At 39.8% G+C, this 21,413-nt stretch overlaps 1 protein-coding gene across 10 annotated transcripts in view; it reads right to left on the bottom strand.

Moving 5' to 3' along the window:
* Positions 1 to 843: 843 nt before the first annotated feature.
* SGCD (sarcoglycan delta) overlaps positions 844 to 21,413 on the bottom strand; it is a 495,352-nt gene continuing 474,782 nt past the window's right edge. For all 10 annotated transcript variants that reach the window (XM_075210130.1, XM_075210140.1, XM_075210133.1 and 7 more), the window contains 3 exons: positions 18,338 to 18,410; positions 8,818 to 8,941; positions 844 to 6,985 (listed from right to left, as the gene is read on the bottom strand). In XM_075210130.1, coding sequence (XP_075066231.1) covers positions 6,812 to 6,985; positions 8,818 to 8,941; positions 18,338 to 18,410 — 371 coding nt within the window. In that variant the 3' untranslated portion in view covers positions 844 to 6,811. The remainder of the gene's footprint in view (positions 6,986 to 8,817; positions 8,942 to 18,337; positions 18,411 to 21,413) is intronic.

Genomic DNA, 21,413 nt, shown 5'->3' with positions numbered 1-21,413 from the left:
AGACTCCTAGATGCCCCTTAAAATGTACTTCTTAAAGCAGTAAAATATCGCATCCCTTCAAACATGATATTGTTTATGCACGTGGACATAATAACAAGCACATAAGTGTGCTTAGTCCATATTCAACTAGGAATCCTTTCTTCAGAACTTGAAACATTTTGGACTCACTACGCATTCTGCCACCTTGGTACACAGATGAATGTGGTTGCCATAAATACATGTAAAATTGTGCATTTTTTTGGGCAATTACCATTTATATTTTTTGTCATTTATGTCCAATGCATCTGATAATAAATTCTGATCCTTTATAGGTATGGAGCGAAACGCGTTTCTAAATGCCTTTCATTGTACGTATTTCACAAGCAAAAAATGGAAATCCATCTTTTTTATGCATTTTGGGGTACATGGTGCAAAGAGCCCTGACATATTAGCTAATATTGGCCTGTGATTGGAATATAATACGTTTTTAGTGCAGTTTTCCAAAAATAAACAGAATATTTATAAATGTATACAAACCTTTAGAAGTTTCAAAATCAAACAATCCCCTGTTCCAACGACATGTCACTTCATTAGATCATCTCTCTTCATACCAGTGAGAATACATTATTTTAACACCATCACTATTCTAATTCATTATTATACAAAAGAACTGAGGAAGACTTTTATCAACAAATAATGGTTAGGTAGGAAAATCCATAAAGTAATTTCTATAGTTAAAAAAAATCTATTCTGTCAACTTTGTCAAGATGAGGTGTTACATTTTATCTTGTATGAAAATATGTCAACATATATATTTTTCAGCCTTCGTATTCCAACTGACAGTAGAAAATGATAGATCCACAGTCGTATCAATCGTTATTTTATTAAGAGGTCTTACAAGACTGCAATTTAAATCATTTAAATACAAATCACTTTTTATTCTTGTACAGAAAGTGTAATAAAGTTAAAAGATCTTAATATTATATTGAGCATTATTGCAAATGCTTATAAAATTTTTGCATAGAGTGAGTACAGACTCACAGATAACCCAAATACAAAACAACCCCAAAAAGCTGTATATATTTCCCCTTAATCACTCCAAGCAGACACACGTTCCAACCGCCACTCAGACATACACACAGTAACCTCATGGGAATTGTTTAGGGGGCTATGTCAGCAACGTTTAAAGTGTACCTGCTGTTCACTGGAGGCAGCCATTTTGTGAGCTTAGCCATATTCAAGAGAATCTAGCCTATCAGTTCACTAGGAACCAGTGACATCACTGTGGAACTACTTAGTGATGTCTCTGGTTCTTAGCAAATTGATAGGCTGCACTCGCATTACCGTGGATAAGGTCACAAAATGGCTGCCTCCAGAATATGTAGACAACAGGTACACTTTGATATCGGAATTACTATGTCCATAGAGAAGTCATGTTTTAAAGGCACCTATGTGTCTTTTTCAGGGGATAGACAATCAAAACAGATCCAAATAGTCTATTTGTAACCGCTGTTAGATTCACACTCTAATAACCCTTATCTGTAATACATCTTCTGCCATCTTTAGCGGTCAGGGGCCCTCTGTATATAATGGCTTCAAACTGGTCACCAAACCAACGTCATCAATGTTTAACAGAGTAGAGCGAGACTCAGTTCAAACTCAATTTTGTTGCGTTTGTGATGCGGCCGGCAGGGCCAGCTTTATATAGAGACCTGCAAACCCTCTGAAGATCTCTGCGGCAAATTGTTACGGATAGGAGAAGGGTGATGTAATCACTAAAAGTCCACATTAGTGAGGGTTTTCCTTTAAACATTGGTACTGAGAACATGGCTGTCAAATTTGTCAGTTTAACAAACCAAAATGGTTGCCTTCAATGTAGGAGATTGGTGCACTTTTTCAAGAGAGGGATATTTTTGACTACATTCTGTCTCTCTAAACTAATTTAAATCCGAGTCTGTGATTAGACCACTGTGTTAATACATTTTAAGCAAACTGTATCCCCAAGCAGGACAGAACTACATAGATACACACACACATATGCACACACAGACACACATACGCACACACAGACTCACACACCCCTGTTTCACTATAAAGTGTTATGCTGGAGTTCCATGGTTTGCAAGTTTAAATAATAGATACACAATTGTTTTGCTCAGATGACCTATGGATAGAATCACAAGCTGTAGTCGTGGTGTCTCTTCAGGATAAACTGGGTCATGACTTATATAAAAGCAATCGGGTGGTACAACTTTTTATAACTATATTTGAGGGAGGCGGTTGGTGAACTTTCAAATGGAATTTCAACTATAATTTCCTATTTTTTCAGTTTTCAACCAAATTTCTTTCTCTCTCTCTTTATATATTTTATATTTTGCTTAAACACAACCCCCCACAGTAAAATAGATAAATTAGCAAGTTTTCCAAATAAGAAATTGTACTAAAGTCCACAAATATTGCATTTTACAGTAGCTTTGTGGTGATCAACTAGTATAATGTACCAGAAGAGAATACATTGGCTGCCAGTAAAAAAATGAAAACAGCGTAAATCATCTTTGACAAATGAACTTCCATTTTATGTGCAATAGTAAAAAAGAAAAGCGATCACTATATTAATGTTATTTACTAATGGTCTATGTAGTCAAGAAGACAACTGGCTTTCTAGCAATCTTCTGACTGAAGAAAGTGGACAGAAGACACGACCAAAGTATGGTTGGGTTAGTTTTTATGCACAAAGGGATTTAAGTAGTCACCACACCCAGGGCCAGTGCTACCACTACGTGAACCTAGGCCCTCGCCTAGGGTGCCAGTGTGTAGGAGGCGCCTAAAACATCAAACAAGCACTGCTCCACCATGTTTGTAAAGGGCAGGGGGGTGTGGCGCTTGGCTATGATGTCACATTCCAGCGCCACACTCACAAGAATAGAACTAGTGGCGCTATATAAATAGATGATGATGATGATGATGATGAAGCCCCGTCCCCACTCTACACTAGGTCAGAAGTGGTGGGCAGACCAATCGGCTCTAAACCTACTTCCCCCTCCAAGGATAAGCCTTGCACTATTTATCTCAGTCATTCAGCTTTACATTACAAGAACTGTGACACACACAGAATACATAGTGAATACAGAGCATATGTGCAGGCTGTACTTACAATACAGAGTGCTGAACACGCACCAAAATGTATATAAAAATATATTTGTTAAATGTGTCTAGAGGATATTACAAACTTCTAAAGAAATGCAAAAATCTGAACAAAATGGCCTCCCTTCAGAGAACTTTTTATTTAATTTTATCGCCCTGGTACAAATTGCTTTATCTATTTCCTTTACTGTGTGTATCCAATCAATAGAGCAGGGAATAGGCATATCTAAGGGCAGAAATATGTCTGACGGATATGAAGGCCTCTGTAAAAAGCCATCAAGATAAAGCATAGTTGGACAAGGGCACCAAGAAATGAAAGCTGTCTGACAGTGGAAAAACCCTGTATAGTGAATGGTCTACTCTGTACCAGAGAGCTAGGTCACAACTTTATCGCGCTCAACGTATTTGCTTTCCATGGAGGGCAGGATTGATTAAGAATGGGATGTCCAAAGTCGTGTGTACCCTGGTATGTAGATGTCTTAAACCTGCATTCCCAGGTACGGTGAAATGACAGTTTGTGGCTTCTGAATACCTCTCTTCTCATTACCCCCTCTTCCAGCTAAAGTGGCCAACGTAAATATCTGGTCACTAAGTGGTAGTGCTTCTTTAAACGCTTATGGCTTTTACAGACTGTCAAATCCAATATCCAATTATGATTAAAAAGCGAATACTAAGTGAAAAGCATACAGTGATGACTGATTAAACAAATTAAACACAACTAAGTCAGACAAGTGCTGCACTATGAAACGTTTTAACGTATGTTATATAATGAGTGATGCAAATGCTGGCTTTAAATGGACGTATGTCACAGGGCTAGGGGAATACTAATTAAAGGGTGTGAAGCCTCTGCTGCCACATGATTAACAGGTCTGGATGTAAGAATAGCCCTGATAGTGGAAAATTCATACCAGCCCTAAGCATTTCTGATAGTCTGCGAATAGTAATATCCAGCTATCTCTAACAGCTAAGGTTGTATTCACATAGGTGACATTTACCCCCCCCCCCCCCCCCCCCCATATAGAACTAGAACTCAGTCCTCGTCTTTGGTTTGAAATTTATCCAACAACTAGAATGTGTAGACATCCAATCAGCAAAGAGCAAACAAGTTAAATGGGTTAGATGGACCTCACATCTCGCCATCCCAGTCCTGACCTGAACCAGTTCCACTGTGTGTGACCGCATGCAAGTCCTAGTGTTTCCTTCTACAGAATTCATTTTATATAGCCCACAAATATAAACGAGAGTCCGTTCATTAGTGGAACGTGGATATTGCACATTTGCAGAGTTATTATAGAAATCCAATTCCCCCCTAGGTTACATTAGGGATTTTTTCAGTCTGCTGAAGAATTCTGTGGACTGTAACTATGGAGTGCAATGAAAAATTGCTTCCCCCAAATTGCTAAAAAACAAATTTGAATATCTCAAGGTCTGTGACATTATGGAAATATTGAAACCTGTAATTGTGGGTGCGGCAAAATGCTGGAGATATATGTCTTTTTCCTTGCTTATGTAGAGAAATATGCCCTTTGAGGTGGCTTTCTAACACCACAAACTAAGTTAATGAAAGAGTTATGCTGTAGATAATAGCTATCACCTGAAACAAGTTCTAATGTATAATGATTGTTGAAGAATTCTATAACGGGCAAACAAAGCACTCTGGGTAAAAGATTTATCCAAATAGCGGTGAGGTCATATGACTTAATCCATGTTCCTATATCAGATCACATGACACGAGTCGTCTTGCAAGTGCCTTATAGCCAGGAAATGAGACTGTAGCAGCATATCGAACTAGTAACCTGTAATGTTATTGGATCATACAAAATAGCTTCTTGTCGTAGGAAATCACGCCAATCGCCCATCACTCAGCCATCACACACACTGCACGTACCTTCCCCCCCGCCCCCCAACAAAAAATAAAATAAAATGAACAAAATATAGACAGCAAACAGTTAAATTAGAAACTTCCCCTCTGTGCTTTTCCTTGCAGAGTGCATTGTCTTAAGGCATAGGCACATTTCCCCCTCTTTGATCAGAGATGGTTCAGTCCAGTGTCCTCCCTAATACGCTGCTCTGGGTGACCTTACGCAACATGAAACAATGGAAGAGTTTATTACAGAGAGATGGGGAGTGCTACATATAAAAGCACCAAAACCGGATAAAAAAAACCCCCACTCACCTCACCTTGTCTTGTGAAAAGCAAGAGTACCAGAGATTAAAAACACAATATGGTGCTCGGGAGATAAGAAAGACAACCAGAGATCAATGATAATCAATGCCACACAATGAAAACAATATATAGTCTGTCACAGAACACTGTGACAACTGCCCTGGGCCCGTGAAATGCGTCGGAGATGTCGCTCAACTTGGCTTTTCCAAAACTGCAGTCGTTGGTTTCATCACAGCAGGTGATTTTCACATATATTATTAAATGCAAACAAAGAAAAGCAAATAGAAAAATGTCCTTGGCCACCAGTGAACAAACAATTCGGTAATCTGTCTAGATCAAATCCTGTCGTGTCGCTAAAGTGTTTTTTTAACCGACACATTGTGACCGCTAATAAAAATACAGTGGTTATATTGTACAGTAGCTAGTGAAAACATGATACGATATGTAATTATTATACAAATAAATCTGATATATGAATGATTGTGGTTGACGTGCTTGTTTTTCAGAGTAAATGCTTTGCAATCAACATAGGTGCCTGGAGAATTAGATTGTTTTCTGCCGGAGTCCACGGGATTCAGACTAAAAATGCTTTAGATTACTTTTACAACAAGCTGCTGTAGATGTGGGCCGCAGTATACAGCAAGGTGGGCACCTAACTGCTAGAAAAAATCCATGATTAAATGGAACATTGGAGAGTTCGCCAAGTCAAACTAATCGGTCAGATGAAGTTGATCGTAAATCCCAGATCCCGACCCATCCGACCCTAATTCCAGCACCGACAGCAAGAAAAAAACTGTTGACACTCATAAAAATGTTGAGCCTAGGAGATTTTGAGTTTAGGTGATTTTGCAACATTTTCCTTCCAGCTTGGACAATTCGCCTTTTTGACATTAACATAAATCAGAAGTATTTTGCTATAGGTGTGACAGACAGGGCTTCTGTTTTGCTTCATTGTAAAAACAAATCAATAAAACATAATTCCTTTTTCTCAGAGAAATTGAATCATGTGTGGGTTTGGCTAGGGGTAGATTTTTAATCAAGCACCCTACATCTATATGTTACTGGGCAATAGGGATACATCTGTCACAAACGTCCCACGGAATTTAAAACCACAATATTGCCAATCAACTCAGCTGGTTTCAAAAATATAGCAGCTGTCCACAGCCAGGATATAACTGTATGATTATGGGTGCAAGAGGTTATTGGACTACAAGTGTTGTTTTGAAAAGTATGTTCAGTCCGGAGGACATATGTTTCTTTGGGTTTAATATGACCGGTCACCTATGAGAATAAGTCTTAGGAGAAAAACAGAATATGGACCTAAGGGAAGACAGCTGAGGGTCACCCTGAGTTTCTGGCACTGAATCATCTCTTCCATGGGAGATTAATAGATTTACAGATATATATATCTATATATATTTGTATATATTCACACGCACACACACACATATTGTTTCTGAGGCTTCCTGTGTCTGGTTACAGTCGTACTCCGGGTACTTTGGAGTTTGGCTTGCCAGTTTCTTACAGACAGATATTGTTATTTGTCTGACAGGTGGACTCGCTGCCCGCTTGTGACAGGAACAGTTTCCCACTGGGGCACACGCAGATCTCAAATACGTTCTGACGGGGAGCAGATGCAGAATACGATCCCCGCGGCAACTGTGGAAGCTTTACGTTGGCTGCTTTCAATTGGATCTACAAGAGAATAGAATGATCACAAGACAGGACAAAACAACGGGAGGTGAATGCATTCAGAAAGATATATTGTTTACTAGCTACACCACTGTGTCAACCCAATGACGGCAAGACGTGCGGATGCTACCGTCAAGTGTCTGGAGGAGAAAACTTACTGAGGCCACTTAGATTTAGTTGCTTTCAGGCTAAACACAATAACAAACTTATTGGTTGTTGGGAACATTCCCTAATTGGAGACATGGATTTATCTGAACAAGTTTTGTATCATCTCAAAGTTAATCAGGAGTCGCCGAGCTCCTGAATAACTCAATTCTGCAGGAAGTGCTGTGTGATACAAGCACCTATCACCTGCGCTTCCTCCTACACTCTTAGTATTGTGACAGTGTGAGGTGAAGTATCCTTTCTCCATCGGACTATCTCTATTCCTGCTGTCGGTCACTGCGCTGCTAACTGGAGCTGAGATTCTTGCTAGAGAAGGTGGCAACGCAATGCGGCCTCTGGTGCGTAATGGAGCAGAATACGCATTGTCACTTTTATCGTTATTAAATGTAGCAACAAGGCATAAAGCACTCATTTAACTTGTGCAGCAAAAATAAATAGCATTTTTAGGTGTTTCCAATATTTTCCTTCCAGCTAGGACAGTAGCCCCCATTTGCCTTAGTAAAAGCTCAGGGTGAAGCAGAATTGCACATGAACACATCTCCGCCTGCTTACAGTGCACACAAGGGGCCTGAGTCATTAAGGAAAGCAAGGCAAAAAAAAGGGGTAAATGCTCTTTGGGACAAACCATGTTACAATGCAAGGGGTGCAAATTAGTTTATTATTTTGCATGTAAGTTAAATACTGGCTGTTTTTTAATCTAGCACACAAATACTTGATAGCTTTATTTTTACACTAAAATCCAAAGTTGATACAGGACATGCCCTACCCCAACTATAAATCTGTCCTCACATTTTAAATTTACCTCCCTCGCCGATGCAACATGGTTTTGCCCAAGTGCAAAGTTACTCCTTTTTTTATACTTTACTCTCCATAATGACTCAGGCCCAAGTAATCCAGTGGAAAACGCTACTCCCAAATGACGCAGAGCTGCCAATTACTAGCACAGTAAAGATGCGCTTTAGCAAAATCAGTTTAAGTACTAATTACCTCTGTCTGTTCCTGAATCAACATTATAGAAGCATAGAAATCTAATATTACATAACTTGTGATGTGATGTGCGAGACATGTGTGTTTCAAACTATTTGAAAGGGACCTAAACCTGCAAAATGTTGGTGATGTTGCTCACTGCAAGCTGCCATCAAAGTGCCGGCATTACACATGAGCCACAAGTGTTCAGTACACGGATGCAGCACGTCCTAGTGTCTTGAATCCATGCTTAGTCCAGTGCTCACATTTCATATTGCCTCTATCCGTATAGATATTTGGGGCTAGACTTACTAATCTGCGGGTTTGAAAAAGTGGAGATGTTGCCTATAGCAACCAATCAGATTCTAGCTGTTATTTTTTTAGTACATTCTACAAAATGACAGCAAGAATCTGATTGGTTGCTATAGGCAACATCTCCACTTTTTCAAACCCGCACTTTAGTAAATATACCCCTTGAGGTGCTGGTTAGGCAGTGAACACAGCTCAGACTGAACGTAACATGGGAGTCAAGGCAGGTATAGCTGGTAGATAATGACCAGACTGGCTCACAAGATGGGAACCTGTGCTTGGCTTTTCCAAATTGGTTGCAGAGATAACGATATTGTGATATTGTGTAGAGGAGGTTTTTTATGAAGACTAAATTTAGGACATTTTCCTATACCTGACTAGTATTTGCAGCCTACCTCTCCGTCTGTAGAATCTAGTCGTAAATCCGTTCTACAAGAGGCTTCCAAACTACCGGCTTCTGCATTTATCTCAATTCCTTTCGGTGCCTCCATGATCAAGGTCCGTGTCGGTGATTCCAGCCTGTTCAAAGAAACATTGACAAGTATTACAGAGCAGCACCCGCAGCCAAATCAGCCCCACTATTGAGATGCGCAAATTAAGCCATCATCACTTATTTATATAGCGCCAACACTTTCACAAGTCCAAGTTGAAATCAAATACTCCATTTGGAGAATTGTGCACTATGGGCCTGATTCATTAAGGGAAGTTAAGCAAAAAAATTGAGCAATTAGTCTCCTGGACAAAACCATGTTACAATGCAAGGGGTGCAAATTAGTTTTCTTTTTTGCACATAAGTTAAATACTGACTGTTTTTCATGCAGCACACAAATACTTGATAGCTTATTTGTACACTGACATTTAAAGTTGATATTTGTGTGCTACATGAAAAACAGACAGTATTTAACTTATGTGCAAAAAAGAAAACTAATTTGCACCCCTTGCATTGTAACATGGTTTTGTCCAGGAGACTACTTAATCCATTTTTTTTACTGAACTTCCCTTAATGAATCAGGTCCTATATCTGCAAAGCTCGTTTACTTTTGTTATTGTTATGTTTTGTTTGCCAACATATTACAAAACGTTGTACAATCAGAACTTTTTTCATGCACATCGGTCCCTGTCTCAGTGGATCTTGCAATCTAATTTGTCTGTCACATCTGGGCTAAATAAATTAGAAACCATTCAACCTACCAGTATGTCCTTGGACCATGTAGGGAAACCAGAACACCCAGAGGAAACGCAAGAGAACATGGGGGGGGGGGGGAATACAAACTCTAAACACATAGCAACGGCCTCAGTGCAGCCAGCCAGGAACACTAATCACTGTACCGCTAAGTCGCCCATAACAAAAACAATTAAGACTCTCTGCTGAAAAGATATTAATCCCATCTATATTAATCTCATATATAATGAGATTATCACTTAAGCCAGTTATACTTTGAAAGGGGAAATAAATGTTCCTAGCATAGTGCTATATAAATACTTAGAAAAGATATGGGGAAATTATATTCTGCATATTTATATCTTAGCATAGTTCCTTGTATTCATTTAAATGGCACTTGGCAAACAAAAAAGCCCAACGGTTAAAAAAGAACAAAAAATTGGCTACAGCAGAAGAAAACAATGGTGGGGACTATAGTACATCCAATACATTTTCTTTTAATAATCTTATTTATAAAGTACTATCACACATTGTACACAAACAAAGTAAGGACCAAAATAGGCCAGAATAGGTGACATTGTATAGAACTGGCAGGGACTGTGTGACAGTCTCATAGGCAAAAGGAGGGGGGTGGGTTTCCTAGTGCCTGGAAACTCCACTCCAAGCCTGGGGCACTGTATAATTGAGGTGGCTGGACCCTGCCCCCGCTTCACACGGCTTTGCTTGAAAAGGGAGATCTGCGTGCACCTAACGGTAGAGCATGCAGCATTGTCCGTGTATATTATGGGGATAGGAAGAGTTGGAGAGCAGCCAAGCACTGTCTATAATAATAACCACGCCCCCATGCATGCTGGTCACACCTACTGGTGGCGTGGTGTGGAAACAAATCCTGTGTTTGCCCCTGAGTCTACAACCAATACATTTTGATCTAAGAATGTATAAGAGAATGTATTAAAGATAGGTTCACCATTTTACTAAGAACGATAAACAATATAGAACACTAACTATTTTTGAAAAGTGGTGGAGGAAAAGGTGCTGTAATGTCCTGCAACCAATCAGAGGTCTGCTTGAAACCAATTATAGTTGAAATCTGATTGGTTGCTACTGATTAATTTATAGATTGCCGCCTGATGCTCACAGTACACACACTTTGTACATTGTTTTCAAGTATTTTTCCAGTGACATCCCTTTAAGAACAATATAGGGCTGAGCATGGGACCTAGCAGAAAGGAGACAGATGGACAATTTTTTTTTAGTAATCAATTTTATTGATTACATTTATAGAGCCTTAATGCTATGTCCTCACAAATGTCTTTTCAAACCTTTGTTGTGTTTTAATGTTCGGTTGTTCAAAGAAGCATTTGTATCCCAGTTTCCAGGATCGGACCATTCGTTAGCGCTGCAATCCTTAGAGGTATTTATGAGGTTGGGAGCACCTTTTTATTTTAATAGAAAACACAACATCCCAATGAGTCTTTATTAAAATTAACGAGCCCAACCTCTCTATCCTTTCAAGGTTGCATGTAAATTTACACCATATAGCCAAACTAGGCACTTGCCATGGGCAGTACTTTTCAGGGGAAGCACATCAATGGTATTGTACTTATTTTATGTACTTTTTTATGGCAATTTAAATTTTATTCTGTCTCAGGCTTCATCAGGCACCTGGTCTCAGTAAAAATAACAGAAGAAGGGCACACTACTGATCCTTAGTCATATTGACCAACTTTGGCAAGTTGGTCTCCAGGAGATCCTGGGGGAGGTGTTTGTGTGGGGGTGGAGCTCGACAAATCGTGTCATTTGGTTCCGCCCCATAAATTATCATAACTATTTCTACCCTATTGCAGCAGGAGGCGTGGCCACACTGACGCGCGAGTCTCCTGGACATTCCGCGAGAGTAGGCAACTATATCCTTAGTATATATAAACTTGATAAAGAGGGGAAAGTTAAGAATAAGAAGGTTACAATAAATGTTGTGAATAAGAGGAATTGCACTTTTGCGGTCAGTTAATACTAAACAGAAAAGGACATTTTAGGGGCAAATGTCTAAAATCTGCCACTGGAAAGTAGGAACAGTTGTAAGCTATGTTTATTAGGACGTGTACACTAATAGTGCCTAGGGCCTGATCAGCTGCACAAAACATGCCTGGAACACGTAAATGGAGAGTGAGGCACACAAGAAAACACTTGTCTCTCCTCTCCTTTATCGTGTGTAAATAATCTTGCTCCGCAACATGCAATCTCATTTTTCCACTGCTCAGCACACTGCTCCGCCCACTCCTTACATAGCAAGGAACATGGCTCACTCTGACCCCTCCCATAGGGCCGGCTCCTCTGAAAAGTGCCACCACCTCGCTCCGTAAACCTTTCTGCTTTGCTGGAAAACTTGTGCAAACCAAGGCACATTGCACAATCACAGAGGATTCTCTGCTTCCCCTCTGCTGTTTTCAAGGTTTGCAAACGAGTGATAGCTTATGCAGCCATATTGGCATCCCTCTGAATATTGGTTCAGCCCTCAAAATGTCTGCCCCCGCCAGAGCCATCTTAACGCATGGGCATGGTGGGCAATGGCCCCGGGGCCCCACCAGCATAGAGGCCCCATATTCTTGTCAACTTTTCAGCGTATTATTCCGGGGAGATTTATTCAGAACCTTCAAACCCTCTTTATTAAAACGTTTAGGTGGACTAATCACCTCAGAAGTGCAGTGGGGCCCCTACTGTCTAACATTAAGGGCATAGTGTCATCATGGTTGTGTAGGAAGGGCCCCAGGGCACTGCTTTGCCCGGGGGCCTATAATGCTGTTAAGACGGCCCTGGCCCCCACTGTTTGTAACTGACAGTTACACTAAAAATGAACTTAATAGAGGTCCGCAGTCAAAATAAATGTTCACTACACGCAGCCTTCTTAAGTTTTGACTGTTATAAATACCAGTTGGCTAACAGTGAGGTAATATATAGGAAAACAATTATCAAAAACCTATTTTTTAGTCAGCAACCAATTAACCCTAGTGTATGTGTTGGGGAATTTAGACTGTAAGCTCCAATGGGACAGGGACTGATGTGAAAGACAAATATTCTCTGCACGGAGCTGCACATTATTGTGGCACCAAATCCATATAAATAAATGATTATAATAATACGTACAGAGTACATGAAAAAAATAGCAGCTAAAATTCTCTCTAAACTGATCTGTAACAAGTGAAGAATGGCTGTTAAATAATGCTTAGGGAAACTGTGCTTTAAATCTGCGCTGCAAATCAGTTCAATTTGAAGGGATAGCATTGAACATTGAATTTAATTAATTGTTACACCAATATCGCTGGGCAATGTACATAAAATTTAGCAATTATTCCATCAATTACTTGCATTTTAGCTGAAGGACAGAAAAATATTGATTTATGCTGCCATCAACTAATAATCACTCCTAATCAAACTCACACAATATGGATGACTGAATCACATGCCCTTGAATCCCATTTCTATCAAAATATTTTCTGCACAACCTGAAACCTCTACCCCCCATTCCTCCAAGAAAAAAACAGCTGAGATTATGTTGTCATCTTCAGTTAACATGATTAAAGCATGACGGAGTTAATTAAACGAACATGGGAAATTTTTCTCCTGAGTGTGTATGTATTTACACGAATTGTCATTGCAAAATTACTGGTAACATATAACATAAATGTATTAAGTTCCACTGCGGACAGATGGTAATTTTTTGCATGCTATATTGAGAGCTTGTTGGATAGTGTGCGTTCTTGTCCAAAAACCTAAGACGCAGAACGTGCGAATGAGCCCTAAATGTTCTAAAACACTATAAAGGATAACGCCACTTAAACAAACAAAACTTTGTGTTCATTTTTTAAACCTTTTGCTCTGTTTAGCAGTCTGACACTACCATGTAACGCTATCATTGCTAACCCACCTTGGTTCTGCTCCATTATCTCTTCAGCAACAGAGATCCGATACATTGGTGCTATTTAAAAGACTAAGGAGCCTATTGATTACATTTTGGGGGTTTTGCCCCATTCGTTGTTATCTGTCATCACAACGATGACAGATGACTTTTCGTTTGAATTTATTAACAAAAATCATCCCAGGTCAACGCATCCGATAGACTTTCCTTGCCTTATAACTGCAGTAGTCTCTCTCTCCATTCTGGTTACTATCGCGAAGCGGCTTTGTGATAGTAACCAGTGGGAGAAGGGGCAAGAAGGTCGCAGTGTGGGATCCAAAGATCCCTCTACCGCAATGCTCTTGCCATAGCGTAGAATAGCTAACGCCATCTTTAGATGGTCAACAGCTTCTTACTTTAGCTCATAAGTAATATTTGAATCTACGTGTAAAGGATCTACCAAAATGGATTAGATACTAAGATTATAGATCCCAAACATATGAGGATTCTAATCAAATATTATTTGATTATTTCAATGACTTGTATTCATGGCCAAATATATGGTATCTAATTATAATTTTGTTAGCAGTGACGCGGCTTGACAATTAGCATTGTCTATTTTATCAGTGTATTTCTTTCTCTCAATTGTACTCCACACACATTTTTTTAATATTTCGCTATTAGAATTTTAGTTCAACCAATAAAGATATATTTAACAGTATTTTCAGATATTTTCTGGTCCATTCGAGTGCCCCTTAGGATCATTTCTTTCTTTCTTCTACTTTGTGGACACTACATTAACACGCCTGCCCCCCCACTACCTCCCCCACTCCACCGCTCTATACATAGAGAACAGACAGAGACGTAAGTAAAGGGCTTTCTGCGCTTAGGAGTTGGACTTACGTCCAAGACCTCCCATGTGTTTGAATTCCCAGTGATGTCGGAAGTCTGACAGGAGCGGAGGGGAGAGATCTGGGTCCCTTTTAGAACTGTGAGAAAAGTGAAATGTCCCCTCAATTCTCTTTTCAGTGGGAATTAGAATAAGTCTATTTTCATGAGTTCCGTTGATAGAAGATGATAAACTGTTGGTGTTAAAAACATTTTATTGAAAACAAGTTGTTTATGCGGGGGTAAAATCACTGAAAGATATGATCAGCGTCTGATGAGCGAGCCTGGCCCCACATGACGTCTGGGGTCAACCAGCTCCTCCCGCTTTTCTGTCTGCTAACTCAGGCGCAATGAATCTTCTTGCACTTTACAATACATAATTACTGAGCCTCCCAACGGAAACGGGGGCTACTTGTGTAGGCATTCAAATTAAACAGTGAAAGCTTTTAATTAAAAAGAATAAATCACAGGAAAACATTTCAATCTGAGTGGAGAACATGAGAGGTAGTGACATGAATAAGTGATTGTAAGACATTCTTGGGCGTACAGTGATTTTTAATGGCTGTCTTAGGGACCAGATTAATTACATGGTGAGGTCAGAAATGGACACGTCTTCATTTACAAGTGTTAAGCTATTTAAACACAACTGAGATGTACAAGTTATGAATTAAGTCACCAGAACAGATCAGTGGATTTTTATGCTGCTAAAAGTTTCTCAGAATTTGTGATGATATTTTTGTTTTGCCTTGATAAGAAGTTTTTACAGAGACAGAAATGCACCTTTTGGGGTACATTTATCAAACCGGCTAAAATTGAAGTTGTTGCCCATAGCAACCAACCAGATTCTTGCTATCATTAAACTAGTAGATGATGGAAAATGATAGCTAGAATCGGATTGGTTGCTATTGTATGTAGCAAAAGTAATTCTATAAAGTAGTAAGTTATTACACCAAAAAATAAATATATATTATGAAATATATACCCGACATGCATGTTTTGTGAAAAATACATACATATTACTGTTTAGAGGCATGCACATTAAGGTAACAATGATATATAGCGGAAAATGATTTTTAAATGTGCATTGCACTTATACAAAAATATTTATTACAATATGATACAAAAAACAAAAGTAAAAACATTATTGGGCCTGATTCATTAAGGAAAGTAAGGCAAAAAATAAGTATGTTTTCTCCTGGACAAAACCATGTTACAATGCAAGGGGTGCATATTAGTTTATTATTTTGCACATAAGGAAAATACTGCCTGTTATTTCATGTAGCACACAAATACTTCATAGCTTTATTTTTACACTTACATTTGAAGTTGATCTAGGACATTCCCTACTCCAACTATAAATCTGTCCCCACATTTTAGATTTACCTCCCCCTCCAATGCAACATGGTTTTGCCCAGGTGAAAAGTTACTCATTTTTTAAGCTTTCCTTTCCTTAATGAATCAGACCCATTATTGCTGGGGAACCTGCTGCATGATATGCACATGGGAATTAAGTACAAAACAGTTCGTTAGGGGGTTAAAAATCATAATTCCATAATCTCTTCTTGTTGTACAATAATCATGCAAACTATGCCATATATAATACACAAGTGACGCTAATATAAATGAAGCAATTGAAGCATACAACATCACCACAGTATTTGTTAGGAAAACATGTGTATTAAAAGGAATTACGCAGGCCATACTGTGAATTTTTAGAATCCACTTAGGTGTTCTGTGACCTATATAGCCACACTGCCTACAGCCTTGTGTTTTTACTTGACCACAGAACTCCACTGTAACTTCTAATATCCATATACTTTACAGCATGGAGTGCACTATCCCATACGTTATTGCACAATAGTGTATACGTATAGAGATACTATGGAGAACTATCTACCAATACTTACAAAAAATACACATAAAATATTAGCAAATATATGACAGAGTAACATTCTCTCGACTATTTCAGTGAATGTGACACTACATGTAAATTTTTTTTTTATTTTTGTAAATATAAAACAACCTAAATAAGTAAATACATGTGTTGCTTTTTAAATGATCCTAAGCAAATTCAGATTTTAAGTCACACTTGCATTCAGTTTGTAGTGAAACCACTAGAGGGCGCTAGTGCATTATATAAAAATGATGACCATCTAAGCCAGGGGTGCACAGCTTTTTTTGGTCCGGGGGCTGCATTGGGCAATAGAATTCATTAGAAGCCGCTGCAATAAAATGTAACTTGCTCAAAGATGTAAAATATGTAACATTTACTAGACAAGATATCATAGATATCAAGCCATGACCCTCCTCTCTAACACATTTGGCCTCCATATCCTCTGCAATAATACATTTACTCCCTCAATTCTGTAGTGACAAATTCCCGCCACCTCACCTTGGTACTAGCACCACATAACTCTGTAGTATCACCTCTCCCACACACCTAGGGCCGAATTAACCCGAGGTCTAGGTGGGCTAGAGCCAGGGGCGGGCTGGGCCGGGGGGCAGGGGGGCATTGGCCCCCTGGGCCTCTCACAATCACGGCTGTTAGGGCTGGCCGCCCCCCCGGAAGTAATATAAATGTGATGCGGCAGCAGAGTTTTTAAGCCATAATTACAGATTTATGTTTATGGTCATTTGACTTACTGATCTTTTGGTTCCCAGTTAAGTTTTGAAAGCTATTAACCAGATTCTACAATAAAGCAACAGAGGTTAACGATTGAACAAGATGGACAAAACCTTTTGCTTTATTGTCTGCTCAATACTGCTGTCATTGATGACGCGGCCGCATCACGTGTCATGTGATGCGCCGCCTGTGCGGCGTGTGCCCCCCGGGCTGACGTCCGTCAGCCCGCGCCTGGCTAGAGCCCAGGGGCCTCAGGGATTTGGGGGGTCCCGCCCCGGCATTCATCAGGTTGGGGGCGTCCCCGCCCCTGGCTCTGACTGTCAGCTTGAGAATGGCAGGGAGCTAACAGCAAATGTTATGCTGTTAGCTGCCTGCTCTCCTGTAGTGCTCCCGCGGCACGCAGTAATCTCCTTACTGAGGAGATCTCGAGAGAGTGTCTCTCACGAGATCTCCTCGGTAAGGAGATTACCGTGTGCCGTGGGAGCACTGCAGGGAGTGACAGAGGAGCAGAAGCAGGTAAGCGCTCTGAGGGGGGGAACTCGCGGGGGAATGGAGACCTCCTTAGCCCGGGGGCCTCCATTCCCTTAATCCAGCCCTGCACACACCTGTTACACATTCCCCTCCATCACTTCTATAGTGACACATTTCCCCACCCTATCACCTATATAGTGACACATTCCCCCCACCTTTAACACATGATCTCGGTAGTGGAACATTCCTCTACCCCCATCACCTCAGTAGTGGAACATTCCCCCACCCCCATCACCTCTATAGTGACACATTCTCCTCCATCACCTGTGTAATAACACACTGCCTTTGAGTGACACCCCCGCTATAATAACCGTCCCGTCCACTCTCACCTGTAATACATTCCCCCTCTCACCACTATAGTTTTCTTGTGATATTGGACACAAGTGAGTCTGGAATTCACAGGACTTGGAATTGTCAGTCTGACTTTTGCCAACATGCACATTCCCAGCTCAGCTCACAACGGCTGAAGCCTTAATATCGGCTACAGGTCAGATACCAGGTACTGCTGATACAAAGAGTTGTAAGGACAATGAAGATCTGTACATACAGAGGTCTGGATGAGGTGTGTTGCCTCATGTTCTCAGCGAGTGCCCGTGGATAGAGAATGCTTCTGAGAATAAAGATTAATGAACACTAATGGTTGGAGACTCAGTTTTTCAGTGTGATAGAAGAGGGAGGATGGGACAGATATCTCTCTCAGAGCAGGGTGAGCTGTTAATTATCTGGAATAAATATATTTTCTCTCTTATACAAATACAATTTGCCTATGTATCAGTGTACAAAAAATGTATGTCATAATCTCTTTTTCTTACATACCGTAGATGGTGGAATGGTTCGGCCTTGACATAGGGTGTCTCAAGGGATGCTGGGAACACAGCGCCTTCCGCACCTAAAAAAGGAAGGTTACGACAGATTACAGCAGAGGTTTTCCTTGTACTTATTTCATATACAAACTTTAATTGCTGTCAGTTAGAGACTTGGTGATAATTATGATACACAAAGGGTACAGAAGGAGAACAAAGATGTCCAACCTTTAACACTAGCCCACAGGACAGCTCTAAATTGGGTTCCCATATTGGATAAATGCCATATTCCTAATCCTAGCTTTATCTAGGCAGTGGAAGTATCCTAGCATCATATTCCCAGCAACACATTCTAGTGGCTCTGCAGACTAAGAACTGGCATACTGACTAATATACCACATCCCAATCACACTGAGCAGAGTGGAGGGAGGTACACTTGTAGGAGTTGCCACCTTTTTGCGCTGATATGAAAGAGATACCTGCTGAAAAGATAGAGCAAAATGTAATATATTTGTACCTCTAAGTCCACATATGTTCTTAATCAATTATATATGAAGCACCAGTTATCCTAAAATTAAATTACTTATGATAATTTACATCCTGAGCGTTATTATGTTTCAATTCAAATACAAATGGAGCCTCAATTTACTCAGTCTAACCCAAATAGTCGTCTCTGAAACCATTTGCTAATGTATTCCTGGTGCTAATTGGTTTAAGATATCTCAATATGATATGAACTTTTTGCAATAGCTGATTCCTCACTTGCACTTAGGATTCTCTTTGCCCTATTTTCTTGTTAATCCCATTGACATCTTTAGATTTGTTCTCATTGGTAGCTATTTAACTTTAATTCCTGAGTGCGTAACTTTAAAGTGTCCGGGTTTTAAAAATCACTGAAACCCAAACACTAGACTTCCGACATCCCAAAACCTGACTGACCAAGTGAGAACTGGACAGCACCCTAGTATATGTTGTAGAGACAGGTGCTAGAATTGAATACAAGTTTGAAGCTTTATTAGTTAATACATGCTCTTTTCGTGAACAATAGGGGCTTACTTAATAAATGTGCTGTAAGCCATAGCGACCAATCAGATGTTAGCTTTCGTTTTTGACTCTGTGGTAGAAAATTGGACCTATAATTTGATTGGTTGATGCGGGTAATTGCACATATGTGCACAGTCTACCATTAAATAAGCCCACAAAGGAACTACTGGTTGACTCTTTCATATTTCAAGGATTTGTTTTTATGTTCTACCTTTTTTTCTCATTCTCCCCTATGTTAGTTGTTACACCAGCTTGTTTATTATATTAAATTCTGCCTCTAGTGCTTCTAATTCCTTGACTTTTCCGTTTAGCCTATTGACTCAATTAAGGGAATTTATTATCCTGATATTGTGATGAAATTGGAAATTTCTATACACAGATGATAAGAATCGCACTAGGTGCTACTCTTTCAGCAAGATGGACTTGTGTCTTTTCTTAACCTCATTGACTTTGAGATAACAGTAATTGTATAGAAGATAAATTGTCATTGCCTGGTATTGGATTGTTTACACTATACAAGTGTCTACAGTTTCCATTCTTTCCCACAGATTGGAAATCCGTTGGGGCATGACTCCCCCATGGGCTCCACTCACAGCTTAACCCTTTCCTCCTCAGAGAGGTCAACGTAATGCAGAGGACCACTCCGTACCCACCGTCATTATGTACAAACCTGTAGTGAGACGGAAATGGCATCAAAGTATGTTGTAGAACTTGGGGTCAATTCCTGGGGAATACAGGATTTTTCTAAATCTCTTTGTGCTGGTAATCAATAACTGAGAGGTACACGGAAGACCAGCCCATGAAACTCAACGTCTCCTTAGTGATCCCACTTGTACATTAACCATTTTCTAGCTGTTGCTTTTGTCTTCCTCATGGGAGAGCCTACAAACGCCACACAGATAGAGCCTGGGTTGGAACTGAACTCATGACCCCAGCTGGTCATAAGGCATAATCTGCAATAGCTATATAAATAAATGATCAGAGATATGGAGGATGACTTAGAATATGGGCTTATAAGGTTAATGATTTTGTGGGGCAGTAGTGTGTGTGTGTATATTAGGGAATTTAGATTGTAAGCTCCAATGGGGCAGGGACTGATGTGAGTGAGTTCTCTATACAGCGCTGCGGAATTAGTGGCGCTATATAAATAGCTGCTGCTGCTGATGAATAGTCACTTTTACCGTGTTCTTTCAGACATGCACTAGGAAGCCTTGAGGTTTGATTTCCACCACAGGATAATTATAACGACCAATCCATGTTTGGACATACTACAATAAGTCAATTTATCCTAAGGATACCTTTCTGTCTTCTAGGGTCTACAGAACCAAGTCCATCAGTGCTTTGTATAGTTCTATATTAATTTGTGCATGATTTAGGTTGTTTTTTTAATCCAATATAGTATTCATACACAAGTAAATATCTCCCTGTTTGGATTTGCAGGAATTAAGACAGCAGGCTTCCTTCATTGGCATAAGGTTACTTGTTTCACATTGGAACATTTGTATTGCACTAATTCTTTGGTACTGTGAAGTGGAACATATTGGCTCCTTATTGGTAATGGACGATAAAGGTCATCTCAGGTGTGTTTAATGGAGCAGATCCGGTAATGGCTGCATGCACAGACTCGCGTTGAATCATAATTTGCTCTTTGTTGGGAGCTGGAAGTCCCCTCTCTCTCAGATATTCCACTTATATCAGCACTGGTGCGTTTATTGATTTTTAAATCAATTGAAATAATAAACTTCTAATGAGAGAACTGTGCAGGGTTTTGCATATTAATAGAAAGTATAGAGATGGGTAATAGCATCATACAAGTAGGTTGTATGATGTGAGATAGGAGTTACAATTACGGGTCTCTATACTAAGAATTCGGTATGGTCAGATCATGTCTCTGGGATGATTGCCGGCTTATAAACCATTTTGGCGATGACTTTAATAATGGATAAACGATAGGACACAGCAGGCTTATGCCTGTTGCAGAATAGTGGTTCCTTAACTATGTCTGCTTTACCAGTGTAATAAATAACTCTAATCATTTCCAATAA

Source organism: Mixophyes fleayi, chromosome 4, assembly GCF_038048845.1.
Source record: "Mixophyes fleayi isolate aMixFle1 chromosome 4, aMixFle1.hap1, whole genome shotgun sequence".
Lineage (NCBI taxonomy): Eukaryota > Metazoa > Chordata > Amphibia > Anura > Limnodynastidae > Mixophyes > Mixophyes fleayi.
This window is presented reverse-complemented; position numbering and strand designations above follow the sequence as displayed.